General features: G+C 35.9%; 1 protein-coding gene across 3 annotated transcripts in view; it reads right to left on the reverse strand.

The window, feature by feature from the left end:
* Window positions 1-3,488: 3,488 nt before the first annotated feature.
* The window catches only part of MMP16 (matrix metallopeptidase 16), a 181,037-nt gene continuing 165,619 nt past the window's right edge, over window positions 3,489-18,906 (reverse strand). For all 3 annotated transcript variants that reach the window (XM_049819192.1, XM_049819181.1, XM_049819203.1), the window contains 3 exons: window positions 14,658-14,808; window positions 10,297-10,412; window positions 3,489-5,718 (listed from right to left, as the gene is read on the reverse strand). In XM_049819192.1, the coding sequence (XP_049675149.1) occupies window positions 5,384-5,718; window positions 10,297-10,412; window positions 14,658-14,808 (602 nt within the window). In that variant the 3' untranslated portion in view covers window positions 3,489-5,383. The remainder of the gene's footprint in view (window positions 5,719-10,296; window positions 10,413-14,657; window positions 14,809-18,906) is intronic.

An 18,906-nucleotide genomic window follows, 5' to 3' on the forward strand; every position in this document is an offset into this window, starting at 1 on the left:
TGACAATGTCTTTCTCTATCAGCCTCTGACATGTCAGATGGCAAGTCACAAGAATGGGTTAGGCAGATTAGACTCACACATTTCATTTTATCATGAGACCAGTGGCAGACAATTCATTGATTTACATGCATAAATCAGAGATTAATTTTATGAATATATGGTTCATTTACACCTGCTTTTGTAACTGACATATGTTTCAATGGTCCTACCTTATGTGAACCACTCTGTCTGCAGTCTGTGTAGTGTGAGCTAAGGAAGTACACCTAATGTTACAGTGCTGGTGTATCAGTCATGGCAATACCATTGTATTCAATAACAGGTTATCTGTTCCTCAGCTCCCACACAGTATTATTTGATATACAGCATAGCTGAACACTTAAGTGGCCAGTGACATTTGTTTCCTCCACCGATAATAACGATTTTCCTTATGGCTCATAGGGCTGCAGTCATCTATTTACACTTCTGGAAATAGAGCTGTCCAAAGACAGTCTTGACAACAACAAAAGGAGACAGGGAGCTATTTTTTCTGTAATGGCTGCTTCACATCTCCTACTGCCACGGTGCACGGCTTTCTCCACTTCTGCAATTGGTGATAAAACCTAGATCACGTTGTGAGAAGATATGGGAGCCAAGACAGAGCGAGCCCCTGCAGTCATATCCTTGCCCCTCAGCCCAGTCATCTTGTGCTATCTCCAATTTAGGCTGCTAATGGTGTGGTAGCTTGCATTTCTACTTTTTAAAAAATGCAGTGCCTGAAACATTCACTGTTCAGTTTGCTATGTGTCTTTTTTAAGGTTTGCCCTAACGATGGTTCAAATGCAAAAAAACTAGAATAGGATTGTAATACTTCCATTGCTTATAGGCAGACCTGCTTTCTATTCTACACACCTTTTTCTACTCAACAAGCTAGAATTTGATTCTATATAATTTGGTAGCAAAAACTACATTTAATTGACATTAAGATTGTGAAGAAAGACCCCCCCAAAAAGTTGAAAATTCAAAAATTAAGCCTTACACTCTGTTCTTAACCCACACTGCTAATGGCACAGGACTCTTGACAAAACAACTGGGGAGGTGAAGTACACTTCTAAAGAAAAAGTGTAAGTCTGCCCTTTGCACTTGAATCTATTAGCTTCTGTTATTTCCATTCATAAAATTAGCCTTAAAAAAATCTTTTTCTTTAATTATCCCCTCCCTTTGCCCCACTTTGAAAGAAGAAAAAGAACAAAAGTTCATAGGAAGATATAAAATATGTATTACATTTATTCAGGAGACTTGAAAGGGCTCCTTTGGAGCCATTTGAGTCTCTCCATCCCAGCCTATCCAGTAAATATACAGTTACATAGTTTTTAAAATGTATTTTTTGATAAAAATTATTTTTTGTCTACAGTCAATAACCTTTTCATAGGTTTATACATTAGAAGGCCAGAGGAAACACTGCCATCATCTACTCTGGCCTCCTGCATCATACAGACCATAGTACTCTGAAGATACATGACCCTGTATAGTCAGCTTGATAGACTGTAACTGATTAACACAAAGCATATTCAGTTTTGTATTTTTCCACAGTAAAGATCATGACAATACCAATATGGAAATGTTTATTAAAAATTTTATGAAAAATGTTACGGCACATGAGCAGGAACCCAGATTGCAGAACTGAAAATATTTTCAGTTTGTTTTTTCTTAATTTTGATAATTATAGACCCTGGTAGAAAAACAACTGTTCGAAAAAACCCATTGTCTTAGAACTTTGACTGAATTGAGTTCAAAACTAGATCAGGGAACATCACTAATTTATTCTGAACTTCTATAATTTGATACTAGCCAGTATGCATTTGGGAATTACAGTGAACACAATTGCTCCTACATCATTTACTTAAAGCAAACCTTTATGACTGTGTTATAACCTGCTGAAAATAGTAGTAAGTAATAGAAATGCTGACACAATCTTGCTCTGCATGACATAAACATGCCAATATAATATTATTTTTTCTCCCTCTCTCTGTATATAATATATATGCACTTTTAAGTAAAAGAAAATAGATTAAACAATCAACTTATCATGTATTCATGTATATATGATGTACCATATACCAAGCACTAGACTTATCACACTTACCTTCCTGCATAATTACAGTTAAATTCTCCAAATACAAACATTTTTGTAACCTTATCAAAGAACAATAGTCAACATGCTCAGCACTTCATTACTGTCAGGGAAACAGTTGCACAAAAAGTTAAAGCTGCCATGAAAGATATTTCAAAATTGAAGTGAAATTTTCAAGTGAATAAAAAAACAGATGAGATGCTGTTCTGTCTTAAAGATTATATAAAATAAGTTCTCCTACTGTAGAGGAAAACCAAATGCAGAATAAGTAGTGCTGTTAGTATTTTCCACCAACTATCCAAGGGACAAAATTGGAACAGCAACATGAATCATTCTGTTCTGTCTGTAGCAGAACATAAGTTATAGTAGTTTGTTTACAATAAAAATCTCTCCATGGATTAAAATATGCATGTATGTGTATGTGTATGTGTATGTGTGTGTTTGTGTGCATTTATAAGTATACAAACACACACATTTTAATATATATGACAAACAGGCATAGAATTCCGAATTCACCAAATGAGCTGATGTGCAGTAAATATCCTATGTTACTTAACTGTCAGTTAATCTATATTTTCAGCAACAACTGAATTGGGTTTACTAAATAATGCTATGGGCTGATACTGGTGCACTTCTAACCTACAGTATGCAGTACCTCTACGAAACATCTCCAAAATGCCATCTGCATTGCATATTTGTTGTAAAACTATATCTTCTTCTAATCTTCATTTTTGTTAGCCGTACATATGTATATCTGTTTATGCTCTAAGAAATAAGTTTGCAATGCTTTATAGCATGCCACATATGTTCATAAAACAGGTCCTCAAATCAATATAAAATCATGTAATTGAACAAAAAGGCATACTATTTTTCATGCTATGCTCAATATAAATATAAATTCAAGGCAGTCAAGCTATCCATTACCAAAATAATAATAATAACCATAATATATATGTATATATACCTACACTCTCTAAAATTGATCCAGTTTTGTGGATTAAGAAACCAGTAAGAAATTGGTTGAATGTAGTATAAAAGTCTCATTTTATGTAAAAGCCAATACTGGCCATTTCAAGTATTTTAATACTTTCCTCTAACCTTTTCATTAATAACTAGCTATTTGTAGAAATGATATTTTTATACTGAAAATTGTATTCAAGTTAAATAAAAATTAACTGCTACTGTAGTTCATTTTTAGAGTGTGCATGTATACATAGCAAAATACCCTTCTACAGATCTATCATAAATATTTTAGTTTATGTCAGTTCTTTTCTATGAAAACACTTCAACGTTTTCTTCAAATTTTGGGTAATGTATACCTGGCCTTTTAAGAAATAAAGCTCGTCTTAGTTCATTTGCAACACCAGATTCCCTTCAGTTTGTGCCAGTTTGCAAGTTAAAGGTCAAAGATCAAAGACATAGGACAGTACACTTTAAGGAAATTCAGACAGTGAAGCTGTTCACAGAAGACAATGTTTAACTTGGTAATGACAGTCAACAGGTCAATAATCAAGTTCAAGGCAAGCTGTTCATTGTTGCAAAAGCTACTCCCCTCAAATCCTGGCTTTCATAAAAAACCAGGTGTCTGACTTTTGGGGTGCATCATTCTGACCATCTTTAATATGTTCACAGCCCAGTGACTGTAAAGCCTATCACTGCAAGAAGCAGCTCCTAAAATCAATAAAGAGGTCTGTCAGTTGCTGACTTTTCTCTAGGAAAAAAATATTGATACAAACCTGCTCTGCAGGTCACATGAAAATGACAATACTGCTGTTAGCACAAATTACACAGAATGACAAAATGCTTTGGTGGTCCCTTGGCTCTGTCAGTGATACCACGTTCGGCTGAAGGCCGGAAATTTGACTAACCCTTTGAGAACTATGGTGAACATGCAAAGGGGTAACACACCAGAGGATTCTCATGCAATATCAGAGTCATCATTTTAGCTCTCCTTTGAGACTGTAGCTCTACCTCTGCAGAGGCAAACTGAATTATCATGCAACGTAGTTTAAAAGAGAAGTTCAAGATGCTTAAGATAAGAGTCTAAGCTATAAAATTGTCATCAGTTCAGAAAAATTCTTGGTAAGTGGCAGAAGTTATTAAAATAGGGTTGGTTCCTTTAACCAGAAAGTAGCTGGTAAATATATTTTGCTTTCTATTTATGTTACAAACACTTTTCTATCAGTAATGCAAATAATTAAAAACACTCACTTGCAGTCACAGGAAATCTGTTTTGAAAAATTGATTTTCTTTTAAAACCTGTATTACCCAAACACAATCCTATAATGTAATGACAACCAAGATTAACATCCACCAGACTCTGAAAACGGATGTAATAGTTCTCAAAGGGTTACACTACGAATGTAATACCAGCGTCAAGTTTCTCTACAGCATGACTGTCACTTTAGTTCATTGAAATCCACTTCAGAGACACACTGCTTTTTACCATGTTTTGGAATGAGTGCTCTTGACAGACCTATGAAAGGCCTGGGGCAGTTGGCTTGGTACAGCTTGGGAAAGATTATGCAGGAAAACGAACCAAAAGTCAAACAAACCAATAAAAAGGTTCTGCTTGAATATATATAAATGAGTTTAAAACATTGAGGACATAGCCCAGAGCAGCTGTAAAAAACACAAAATGAATGTATTATTAAGGCTGTTACTATATTGCAGATATTTTGGCCCCTTGTTTGTTGGAAAATGGCTGTCCGAACAGTCTGAAGTCCTGCGTGTCATCCGAGTCTCCCACCTGACAAAACTGGAAGTAGGAGTATAAGACTTTATCCGTAGCAGACAGAAAGCAATCCTCTTTGGAGACAAAGCTGTTTTGGGTCTTCTCGCTTTCCTGAAAGTTCCATTGTGTGTTGTTGTGTTTCTCTAAAAAAATTTACTTTCAGCAAAAAATTTTTCAAAGGGGAACAGGCCTCACTGGAAAAATGTAGAAACACTGGAGATTTTTATTCTTTTCCTCTTGGTTAGTTAATCCTGATAGTTTATAGGGCATTGAGCGTGCAGAGGAAAGGCCTAGAATTGAATGACAAAGACAGACAAAGGACTGAAGAAACAGCAGATACTGTGTATCATGGAAGCTTCCCAGCTGAGCAAATCGCCACTCATGCGCAGGACAGGCAACCCCCTGGGTTTTAAAGATCAGCTTTGTTTCAGACTGACAGATGCCCGCTCCTAGCTAGGAAACTGCATAACAGCTCTTGCGTTGAATCTCAAGTTACCACAAACTCCTGGGAGGGAAAGAAAAAAAACCAAAACCCTACATCACACCCACTCTTGCATAGAGCGTTTGCAGTACAGTATGTGGCGGGGTGTTCCTTTCCTTTTGAACTGGAACACAGTGTAAACCAAGACAAGGAGGCACAAGGCCAGGATGCAGGGAATGACGATGGCTATGGCTTTCACAGTGCTGGCTGTGTTGTCCAGTTTGATGACAATGTCAACATCATCTTGAGGGCTGTGTCGGTCTTTATCTCGATCTGTTGGTCCATCACAACCCATAAAATCCTTGAGGATGGATCTGGGATAGCCAGGTTCCACCCTGAGCATCTGGTTATTGAATTTCCAGTACTCTTTTCCTTTGTAGAAATATGTGAAGCCTGAGGAAGAAAGTTGCAATTATTCATGGTCATATCAGAGCGAATCTTGTCATCAACACACCATGACTGAAACTCCCGGTATCAAATTATTTTGTAATTAAAAATTTTAAAAGGTGTAAGGAACCGACATCAGTTATAGGCCTTTCAAATCCTCTTTACAAATGTCATTTATTTACTGTCTCTAGAAAATCTAACATCGGGGTGGTTTTCTTTAATTCAATAAACTGGGATTTCTTCCATTACTACAAAAAAAATAAAGGAATTCCAGAGAGTATGATCTTTGACAGACCAGGGTCCAGCTGATTTGTTCATTCGCTGAAAACCCAACCCGAGTTGGAATCCTCAGAGCTGGGACTTTAAAGCATCACCACCTCTTCAGGATGGGAAGTCTACTGAAACAAATTGCAATGCTATGCTAGCCAAAAATGACAACCGACCCTCTTTGATGTCATATAGCCTGCTGCTGTAGTTCAGAAGAAGGAAACTGGATGAAATAACAGCAGCTTTGCCAAGAGAAAATAGGTGTAATCAGATTCAAGTTTTCTGCAAAGAGCTGGTATTTGATCATTCAGACACAATCTAATGTTATTACTAAACATACCTAATTGGAAAAACAAAACAAAACAAAACAAACTTGACACCTTGCCAAAAATCTACATTACTTTATTGTCCCAGCTAAAAAATGGCATTGATCTGGCAAGAAACAAACCTTCAGGATGGGTGAATTTCCTTGTACTGTTTATAAACTGAACGCAAACAGTTGGATTTTTCTTTATCTTCACTTTATAGACCTCAGCTTATTTCCTGTAGTACTAAAGGACACTAAGAATACTAAGATACATTGGGCACTATTTGTCATTTTAACAATGCTTCCTGAAAAAAGTAGTAACTGGGCCATCTGGAGATAAGACTAGTAATCACCTATTCAAACAGCAGTTAGTTTCTTTCAATTCTAAAAAAAATTACTTGATAGTATATTTTGTAGCTCAAACTGTAAAAAATCTTCATCATCTACTGCCACTTTTCAGAATATTTAGAATATTTGAACATACTTCTACATAGCTATTTATGTAATTTTAATGCCCTTCCTAGCCACTGAAAAGGTACTATTTTTCCTTTCCTTTATCCCTTGCAGTTTTATTATCTGAGAATGTGTTAGTGTATCCATAGAAAGGTATAATACTGCTTAAAAAGAAAAAAAAGACATGAAAAGCACTGCGCTATATCAAAACAGTAGTTAGCAGGCTTGTTCACAAAACGCCTTCTATTTTGATTGGAACAAAACAAAGAAAAGGACTCGAATTCTTAAAATATGATGAAGTTTTAAAATTTTAACATATATAAAGTTCCTTAAAGCAATCTGTAGTTTAAACAAAAAAATAATACCAAATGCAAAATTTCAGTATTTTGAGCCACAGGTTACACTATTGGCATTTCATATACAACGTGTATGTAAGCAAGCACTGTACATACCGGCCCTGGATAAATATTTCAAGTGTGAGAATTTGATATATTCTCTCTATCAGTACTCTAAAACATATACGGAGACCATATACAGATATGACATCTCTAAATCTATATTCTTACATATATACAGAATACATACACGTATACACCAGCGGTACATATAAGTCAGAATACTGACATTAGTTAGTATTTATTGTTGTTATTGTACATTGAAATATCAGATTAAAACTGTTAAAATCAAAGAGGCAAAGGAGTCACCAGCCCCTATAGAACCAGTAAAAATTCAATTGGAACATATTTTCCACTGGAAAACTCTGAAGGTAGTTTAAACTTTTCTGCCATTTTGCTGAGGCAGGAAGCAGGAAAACAGTAACAGCTGAAGGATGGAAGTTACCAGGAGAAAAGGGTAGTTCTAAGAGACTGAGTAGTTTTACTGCTTTTCATAGCAGAACAAGTGACCTCATACAACTGTTGAAAGTGATTTCATCTAATCTGCTTGACTTGTTGAGCCTGCTTTGGGAGCTGCTCCTTACAATTTTCCAGTTGCTAGCTGCTGGGAGCAGTGAGCTCAATGCCTGAGCCAAACAGCATGGAAGGGCTTAGCAGTCACTAACATGTCAAATAGAAACTCAGATTGGGAGCGGTAGTAAGCACGCATCGCAATAAAATCACAATGGCCTAATGAAGTAGACTACCTTTTCTACTTTTTCTCTTTAGATATTGCCCCACCATCCACTTTAGCAGAATTCCTAGCTGGGAGGTGAGATTTTCTATGCTGCTCTGAAGGCAGAAAGAAAGACTTCTCCAATCTGGAGAACTTTGTGTGATCTCAGATTCCATGGAGCAACAGAAAGGAAATTTCTTCTTCACCTCCTCCTACAAGTTCCTGCCACGGTGTTAGAAACCAAATCTCAATATGGGAAGTAGCAGGGAGAGTTTCAAAGATGTTACCTGTACCTTACCAATCTTCTAGGACACCAAGTCAGGATGCTGACTACAGTAAGAAATTGTTTTTATCATCTTTCCCAAGCCTCTTACTGCAAGATTACCCAACATTTTTGTGGAAAGTGAAAGGAACCCCCTTTATGATCAGACTTATTGCAGGTGTTCATTTCCATGGTTAACACAATAGAAAGACAAGGGAAAGAAAAAAGTAGTATTTAAAATGAAATGGATTAACTGGAAAACATGCTTTCAGATGTTCCCTTATGAAGCCATATAGTAAAACTTCCTTGTCGACTGTGCTTCTGCCCAAAGAAAGGAAAACGGTTTCAGGCAAAACGAAATCAACTTCTTTCCAGCTAAGCTGCGGTACGTCTTATTTTTATCTGCTTTTGTTTCTTTCTCTCCTCATACAAAAAACAGCTGAGTTTTGAACTGTTTCTTAAGATGTCTGTTTTCCTGATTTCAGGGAAAATGTCTTAGTGGTCTTCTCCGGAACTTTATGGTGTCATTTTCAGACCCTCTTTCTGCCCTGGGGCCCTTTTCGGCTTCCTGAGAAGCCCAAGAATGCCTTCTTTCCCTTCCCCTCCTCCATGATCTCATGTCATGTTTTACCACCCTCCTCATTCAAAGAGTCAGACAGACTATCAAAGCCACTGGGTTAAAAAAGAGAAGCGGCTTTGATGTAATGAAGAGTTTCCTGCCTTAAGAATGAGTACTCTGCCTCTGCAGTATTTTCAAACCCACTGGTCCGAATGTTACAGTAAGATAATTTTCATTTGTAATGAGACACACATATACCTGAGCTCAGTACAGAAAACTTGTTATGGGGAATGCAATCAAGGTAAGAAAAAAACCCAAACCCATACATACATGTTAAATTCCTTTTGGATGTAAATCTTTAAAAATATGCTTAAAAATTAATGAAGGGAAGAAAGCAGAAGTTACACCCATTATGTTTGTGCATACATACTATTTGTGCCCATTTCCACAGGCATGTGTATTTACAAACACTTAGTTATTGAGTGTGATGTATGCAGAATCTCATCTTGACTGACCTACTTTCCAGTTAAAAACAAAATAAAACAAAACAAAACAAAACAAAACAAATAAAAACAACACTAAAAAATCCAGTCTAGCCAAAAGGCCAGAATCCAGAGAGGGTTTCTGCTTCTGGATAAAACAGAGACAAAGCAAGGAAGCAATTAAACATATTTCTGAAAAAAACCCCACCAAACATTTCCATGACAAATTACTTAATCAAGAGGTTGAAATAAGAGACTGAAATGGTTTATACAAGTAAAGAAATCTTTTTTATCTGCTTATTAAAAGGAAATTAAAATTATAGGGCAATATATACATGTGCTGTCTGTGAGGCAAACAGAATAAACTCAGAACCTACTAATAAATGTCATAAATGCCATACAACAATTCTCCAACAATGATAAATGACAACAAATGCATATTTTTATTCCCATCAAAGGGATCTAAATTCTGTGCAGCTGAGGGCTCTGTTGGCAGCCTGCCAGCAGCCCCTGGGTAGCACTGAATTCTCATAACATGGAGGAGATTTTGGCTGCTCTCATTCATTTGGAGGTGTGGCCAGCTGAGATTCTAGGCTCCTGTATGCGATGATGCATCTTGATACAGGTAATAGCATTTCATACTAACATCCCTGTCATATGCGTTTCTACATCATGGGCTTACAACATCTTTGATTTACATAGATTCCTAGGGATATTTCTGCCTAGAAAAAGATTTTGCTTCCCTTTTCTAGTTGTTCAGAATGAAAATAATACCTTCTAAGCTGTTTAAACAGCCAACATCTTGACAATTCAAATAGAGATATACTATGTTTAGGAAGCCTGTTTTAAGAGGTACTATAATTTAGCAGAGAACAAAACTAATTAAGTGAATTAAGACACAAGGGGGGAAAGAATGGAAATTAAGGTTTGTAATGCTAAATTTGAAAGATTTTTCTCCATTGTGTTAAATTGTACATGCAAACAAAGAGCCATTTTCACAACAGCAAGTTCTACAGCAGGAAATACTCTGTTCATAAATCAAGAATTCCTTCACTACTTAACCTGAATAGTCGATCACCCCTCTACTACTCTATCTTACATAAAGGGTGTTAGTAAATCTTTAAAACAGAATGTGTTTGCATACCATTTTCTTTGTGGACAAAGGCTCCCTGAGGAGATTCTGGGATACCTTTCCAAATTGTGATTGGTTTGGGATAACCAGGATCCATGGATCTCATTTCTTCACTGTACCTCCAGTACCTAATTTTTTTTTTTTTTAAAGAACAAGAAAAAAAAAGAAAAGAAAAAAAGCATTTATAAGATAGCAGATGAGTAACTACATATTTTTTTCCTTCTAATGTTTGCTACATTCATTAGCCACAAATGGGAATACTTGACTTCTTTTCTTTGACCATACTATTTGCTGGCTGGACAATTGTTTCATGTAAGCAGAAAGAAGATAAAAGGTTTTTGCACTTTGACAACTAAATCAGCATGCATCTCACTTATAATCATAGCAATTCTGATGCCCACAACTTCTGCACAGTGACACAGACAGATGCAACGTACAACAAAAAAGATACATTAATGTTTTAGGTAACATTTTAATCATGAAAATGACAGTAGATTCAGATTAAAATGCTCCCAGCAGTCTTAATTTAACTCCTTATATGTATGCATTACAGTAGCTTTTCATTTCATTATCATTAAATACAGTGTAATACAAAATCCAACCTGCTTTTGTGCCTTTCTGCCAGACAGCCCTTCTCCAATTTAAAAAGCGTCAGCATGAAAATCCTATACAACCTGAACATGTAAAAAGTATTTATATTTGTGATTTTATTTACACTTACAGGTAATGTTGATAATAGCTTTGTCCTTATGCAGTTGGCTAAATTGCTATGCATATCTTCATATAAGATGGTTCTAAGAATTAACATACTGTACATCTAGTATCTCTATGTATCCTGATACAATAGTTGGGTGGGTCATTTCATATTTTGGTTGGCTCCACTAATTTAGAGGATAACAATTTAGAGCATAGTTTTCTTGGAGAATTTTTTTTTTTTTTTCCAAAATCAGTTTTATTCATGTGAAAAATTATGTAAAAAGGCAGCCACTCACCATTTCAGGACATTCAAGAGCCTGAGAATATATCACTTGAATTGATAATCTGGTCACTGCTAAAAACTTGACCCTTTTTCTAATTTGAATTCATTTGACTTCACCTTTTAGAAATCCTTGTTATGATCATTCCTGATATATTAAAGAGTCCTTAAGTGGATGATATTTTGTCCCTCAGAAGGTACTTAGGCACTCTAGTCAATTCACATCTTAATCTTTTTTAAAAACAAAATGGTCTAAACTCCTTTGTATTTCTCCCTGCAGGGCATTTCTCTGCCTTTAAACTTTCAATGAAATTAAAAGGTAGCAGATTTCAAGTGGGTTAAGAGTTGGCAAGTTACATTTAAAAAAATTGTATTTAATTTTTCTTTTTTTGCATAAATTACTTTTATAGCCTCATTTCTTAAGCTAGTCACATATGCATCAGTAACCAGCCAACAAAGCAGTGCTCTTTATTTTGAAATGTAACATCTTTCAGAGTTTACACAGAGAGAGAAACAACATGTAGAAGTAGTAAACAAAGCTCTGACATCAATACTATTGCAACCAGTTCTTGCTCATTTTCTGACTCTGCATTTCTTCATCCTTAGTTTGCATTTTCTCTTTTCAGATTTGTCTGTTCTATTTCTTTATTCTCACTCTTTGCTGAGCTTAATATTCTATTTTCTAATCTCCATTTCTTTATCAACCATCTTACCTTTTCCTCTATCCCCCTTTCCCAAATGCTATTTCCTTCCTGCATACTTCCATTCATTTTCCTTTTTTCTTTCCCAACCTTTTCGAGCTCCTTTTACTAACCTCTGTGGTTTTGCACTAGGCTGCATGATGGAAAAGTCCTATAGGACTTTCAAAAATATATGTTGTCATTAAAAAACAAGTCTTTGAGGACACACCCAGTGCACACTAAAAAGTCCCCAAACTGTTGTTTTTTCAGCATTGAAGAGAAATGCTATGAGGGAAGGACTGATTGTGATACTATCTTGGCAATCTGTGCTGGAATAATGAGCACATCTACAGGGTAAGGAAAAGCCTAGCCCTGATTCTCCTTGGCATACCAAATGTACAAAAACGAGTCACACCAGACAGGGGCATAAACAAGGCCATGTGTCAAGAAGTGCCACAAACCTGTTATCATCTTGTCCTACACTATTCAATTCTGGTAGGAGAGGAATGAGACAGGGCAAAATGTTTTCTGTAGTCATCGTTTTTCCCCTCTTTAGCTTTCATACAATTATTTGGAAGAATTGTCTTTAGTGTTTAAAAGGATCATTTCAAATATTAATAATAATGATCCATACATGAGCTGCTTTAGACACATGGGTATTACAATACCATTTACTATTAGGACATTTAAATCTTACTGGTTTGTTTTTTCTTTTTTTGTTTTTTCTTTTTTTTTTCCCATTTTATAGCTGATACTTGATGCTTTGTATTCTATTGCTCTAATATTTGTATGTATACCACTGTTCTGGGACATTTAACTCTGTCTAGATTCTGCCCTGGAGCTCCTTAAAGACAGTTTACTGTCAAAACAAGGTAAGTATGCAGGTCCTTGAGTTACATAAAGAGGAACATACTTTATTATTTTGACACTGGCATAAAGTTTTTGGTTCCCTTTCACTCCTTCCTCCTGCCACCGAGAAGCCACATTTATGTTACCCTTTCTTTAGGAAAAAATCCATCCCTATATTAGACTTATACATACTGCTACAACTAGCAGGAGAATTCAACTCTAACTTTACATTAAGAATAAATTGTGAAATAAACAATACACATTGAGAAACTTAGTGGTATATGGGTTTATTCCCACTGGTGATCAATACCCTGTAATAGCTCAATTATCTCTGCAAGGCTCGTGTTGTTCGATCTTCTAACATACTGTATTGCATTTATATCCTGCTGAGTTTCATTGCGCTTGTTTGTTAGCTCTAAGTAGCAACTTCTCTGTCAACAGATGTTTTCTGTGATATTTCTGTTTGTCTTCTGTTACTACCACTAGTGTTTTAGGAAAGTCTTGACTATAAGTAACTGCCTGTGCATGGAAATATAAAAGGACACTGCTGAATAAAGTCTAAAGGAAATACAGGTCACATAAGATTCCTACTGTACATATTTTCCCAGGAGTGTGGAGGTAGCAAATTATTATCTGAAAATGAACCTACTTTAAAAAAAAAAATTATTCAACCATGGGAAGGAAATAATTTGGGTGGCTTTATTCTTCACTGTGGAAACTGATTGCTTGAAATGATACCTAGTTTTCAAACACCACAAAAATTTTACTTAGTTATCTACTTTTCTCATCATGAGTGTTGGAGAATTATATTTTTTTTCTAGAAAAAAAGCTTTAACGATAAAATTGGTTGTGGTAAACTGTAGTGCAATATTACAGTACTGCTAAAAAATGATCAGTTGTAGTGTGTTAAACATATTCTATGATGTGCATTACATTAATTTCTTAAGTGAGTCATGAATACTATTAGTGTCTTAGAATCCTAAGGACCACACAGTAACAACAGCAGTCATCATATTTTTAATAATACTAATACAAACATTACAATTACTAATAAAGAATAATTTGTCTCTGAGCACTCAGAATTTGCACAGCTATACATCAATCAACAAACATAGTAACACCCTGAATACCTGTAAAATCTATTATTCAGATAACTTGATGGGTTTCACAAATTAATGAGTTCTCCTGATATCTCTATAAAGCAGACACATATTCTTTCCCTTATTTTTACAGACAGGGAAATGAAGACACAGGGACACTAAGTGAATAGTGCAAGTCTCTTCCAGGACTGGAAAATAACTCAGATTTTAGAGTTCTTTTCTGTTCTTTATTAATCATAAAAATAAGTGTCCCTTCTGAAGGGAACTGTAAGATTTATTTTAAAATAATTCCTAGGGAACTGCTCCAATTGTTCTCTAGCATCCTGGTTTAGCTGCCATTTCCCTTTCTTACCTCATTGTTAAATAGTAGCAGAGAAGTCATTTTCACTGACCTTAAAAAGCTTTGGATCATGCCTTGCTTGTTTATGCGCTAGGGTTTAGAAATGTGATTAAAAAGGAGCAGGTAAGAGTGTACATAACCACATTACTTTGAATGTTTAAGTTTAAATTTGCCACAACTGTGACATGCCTGTTGACTTCTAAAATGTAACTGTTCCACTGGATTCATTTCAGTATATTCACACAAATATAATTTAGGTTATAAGAAATGTGAAAACAGTACAGCCCTTTATGCAGGAGGACTTAATTTCATCCACAGAAATGACCTGTTTAAGTGGCTTGACTTCTTCTTTTGAGAAATAGAGGAAAAGATTAGCATGCTTAGCTGATATGCACCGAATCGCTTCCTTGCAGAATTCCTATACCAACCTATCTCCTTTGAAGAAGTAGGTTTTCCCAACATCTTCCCACCAAATAGCTGAATCAATGCCATGGGAAGGAATTCCGCTTCCAAGTGTTACCAAATCATGAGGATAACCTGGCTGGAGAGTAGTGTCCTTGAAAACCCAGAACTTGTTACCTGTACAAAAGCATATATATACACATACATATATTTGTGTTAGTCTTCAGTACTGTCAGTATTAATATTAATACACTCCTAAGAAATAAGAGAGACTCCCAAAGGGCTATAGTGGTTCTGCCAAACACAATGAGATGAAAAATGTTCCATCACTGCAGATAATGCAAAATTAAATATGCCTTACAGATACCTTGCATTTTTAAAGCACCTTTCATTCAATAAGGCCAGAGAATATTTTGATATCAACTATATAGGGATCAAACCCAGAATGAAAATGAAGTCATCTCAAAGGGCTCTGTGGCTGATAATGTAATACATTTACAGCAATACTACACAGCAGATTTACATTTCATGAGGAAAGAAGAGTGAATTTTAAGACCAAATGAGGTAAGAAAACATAAATAAATAAAAAAATGGAAACTCCTATCCTCACAAAGACCATATAATTTTATTACCTGTATTCTCCTTCTCCTCAAGAAGTTAAATTACTTATGAAGGATGTACAGATTATTTCTGAAATTACCATAGAATTTAAAATATTTTTTCAATCATATTTTCTTTAGTGTGGCCTAAAGACAGCAAACTGAGGTTCTGAAGTCCCACAAGTGAAAAACTTGTGTTTCTGAAATTAATGGGGGGTTGTCTTTAGTACCAGTGGCAGTAAGATTTAACGTTCGGTTGTGGGTGACGAATCATTCAAAACCACCCAATTGACCTACTACATGCTGATAATACAAGGTAGTCGTACAACTCTGACTGGTGTTAGCACAGTGTCCAGACAAATCTCAGGTTACCTAAACTGGCTTAAATATGAATAATAGCCATAACTATTTGGTTCCTTAACTAGCCATAACTAGTGCCTCCTGGACAGCAATGCTCAGTGGTTGAACTCCTACTGTTGCAGTTACTGGCTAAATATACTAATGTCTATATAGGGGTATGCTTGTCTACAGGAGCAGCAGTTGCACCAGTGTTTTGTAGTACAGCCCCCCTGTACCTCTGTTTGGGGAGGATGCTTCCTGTGCTCTCTCTTGTAACTGGGTATCATACCTCACCAGCCCACAAGTCCAGTTTCCAAGCTTCAGTTTACTCTACCTTCCTAGCCAAGCTCTTCTTCCTCACTGAACACTTCCACAATTATCTCAGCTCGTTCATCATGTCATATTAAGCCTTTAGTCTAACACTTTCCCCCAAACTGTGTTATCCTCCAGACTCTGTCTTCTCAACATACTGTGCCTCCTGTCCTATTCTTGCAACTGTCTTCTCCTTTTTACTCTTTTGCTTTCTTCTAATTCTTCTTCAAAATACACTTCTCACCTGTGTCTTTTCAATAGAGACTTCTTTTTCAAACACAGACAGCTCTGGCTGAAAAAAGGGAATAAAGATCCTCATATGCTCCCTAGAAATAGGGAAGAGGGAGCATAATTTGCATTTTAGTACTTATCTGAAGAGCTTGCTTTGAGGCCTGTCTTCTCTTTGCATTATGTCATATATGCCACAAGGATACTCTTTCTGAGCTAGACTATATGCTCCATTGTGTAGGAACCATGTGTTTATTTTCTCTTCAAAGCACTACCTTCATCTGTGTTTCCAAAAAGCATTACTATTTTTATTAAAAATAACACTGAAGGAGAAGATACTCTTTGATATCATGTAGACCCTTCTGAGTTACATCACATGAAGGTCTAGAGAAGACCCATGAATGTATATATTGAATTTACCTATTGGATACTGCACTTTGGCCTATCCATTGTTATTTAAGATGTTGATATTTAAAATATAAGCAGAAAAGTTGGAAAATATATTTTGCTCAAACACATCTGGAAAGAGATCCTAAGAGATAAAATCATGGCTGTTCATATTAGCCACTGTACTTAGCTGTAAGGCTAGCCAGGTTGTTACACAGACTTAGGAGGTTAAGACACTGTGCTGTATAAATATTTTATAAGTAAATGTAATATTACCCCAAAGATCTAGGATCAGGTGTATGCCAGAGTCACCAAGAGGGAAAATCCAGAGAGCTGTTTTGCAGTTGGTTTTATATTTTAGTTATCCCTCAGTGGTATTAAATGTTTGTTTAAAGGGAGGGTTTTTTTAGTCTCCCTGTTTGTACTGTAGTGATTTAAAGCATGTTTTCATTTTATCACATTTTTAATTAGGAGAGGGGATATAGTTTCAGTCCCTCCCATGCTGGGTTTCCAGAGTAAATTTTTTATCAGCTTCTTTACAGCTGCTTGTCACCCACTTCCAAGCACAGACACTACAGTTTGCTCAACAGATCCATCTCCTCCCCCCTGCCAGTTGAAGGAAGAAAGGGTTCAGAGAATAAGTATGTACAGAGCCATTTGAAGTACTGAAAATAAAAGAGACACAGAGATCTATGAAGAACAGTCATAGAAAGCTGAGGTCTATGTTGACCTGGGATTAAGGTCTGTGCTAACCTGACATTTACCTTTACTGAGATTCCCTACAGAATTCACTTGTAGGGTTTGATCATGACAGGGGTGAGCATCTTCAGTCATTCACTGTCCCTCCTCCGATGTGGTTTATCCTTTTGCCAATTCACATGACCAGATGCAGAAGGCTTCAGATGGCAATGGCAGTTTCAAATGCAACGATAAGAGAAGTCATGTGTTTTGGACCTTACTAGTTGGTACTTATGGTGTGAACAACAGATGGCATCCAGTGAATGATACGGAGCCAGCTCATTTCTGTTTCAGAAGATCATTCAAAATGACAGCTGTTGCACAGCATTGAGAGGCATATGCTGTGATGTATGTAATGCCATTACCTTTCTCTGTGCCTCACAAGGAATAAAAGTAACAGCAATTGTTAGGAATAGATCATTATAAGCCATACCCAAAGAGTCAAATTTAGCTATTAACAAGATCAGGTCATGCCAAAATAAACAATGGTTGAGTACACACTGTTATAAGTGACAGCACCACTGACACAGGTATTTGTTACATATTGAGATATACTGAAGTAGAAGGAAAGTGTAGATGTGGGAACACAAGACTTAAGAAACTAAATTCTTCTTCACATAATTTCTTACTAAGAAAAAAATTCTTTCTGGGTAAATAGAGAAAAGGTAAATTTAACTGTATATTATGGAGACAGTAGGGCATTGAGAGCACTCACATATGTGGGCAAGACTTCTATTGATTCTAACTAGAAGGAATTGTATTTAACATTTGCTTTGGAAGACATATTTAGTCTGCTACAACTGTGTTGATTGTTAAAGGAAAAGACTGTATATGAGAAATCCAAATGTTCCGTCTGGCTGACAGTTTACACTTTGAGTTTTGGTGGTTTTTTTGTTTGGTTCAGGTGTTTTCAGGTGGTTTGTTGTTCATTTTGTTCTTTTGGGTTGGTTTTTTTTTTTTTTTCTGTTTACTTTCTGTCCCTCAGCTGGAGGAAAGTGGGTGACTGTTGATCAGAGCATTTCCAAATAGTCAGAAAAAATTAGAAGTTTTCAAACTCAGAACCAAATATTAGGAGTTAAAGCTAAAAATCAGTGCAAAAGATGCCTGACTGTGATGAGAATTAGCTCCTTTTTTTTCTAACTTGTATTTATGTATCTTAAAATGTATTAAAAATGAATGCTTAAGTCAGTATGCTTTCATTTGGCTCACATTCCACTTCCAAAAGTAAATAGTCAATACACTTCATTAATTGTGATTATAATGGAAATAAAGAATATATTACAAAACTAGAATAGTTATAGTTTGATCCTTCTTATAGATAACTAATGCTTGTTCAGCGTCCTAACCTATGCCCTTGGGAGAAATCACCACTGTATTTATTTTACAAAGTTGTTTTTTAAGGTCTGGTTGGTGGGTTTGTTATTCTCACAGAGAATAAAGCACCACATGTTTCATGAAGTCTGGCCAACCTTCAGAATGTTTCATCTCTCTGCTTTTATTCCCGTATGTAAGATCTAATATAATAACAAGCAGAATGGTAAGGTCACAAGCTGAGAATGAAGCAAGTGATAAAAAAGTCAAAATGTCTTACTTTTTGCAATAATGCTTTGTTAAATATCATCACTGTAGGGAAACAATTGAGAAGGATGAACTGTGACTGCAATTACTTGAA

The sequence above is a fragment of the Accipiter gentilis genome, chromosome 2 (genome assembly GCF_929443795.1).
Source record: "Accipiter gentilis chromosome 2, bAccGen1.1, whole genome shotgun sequence".
Classification (NCBI taxonomy): Eukaryota; Metazoa; Chordata; class Aves; order Accipitriformes; family Accipitridae; genus Astur; species Astur gentilis.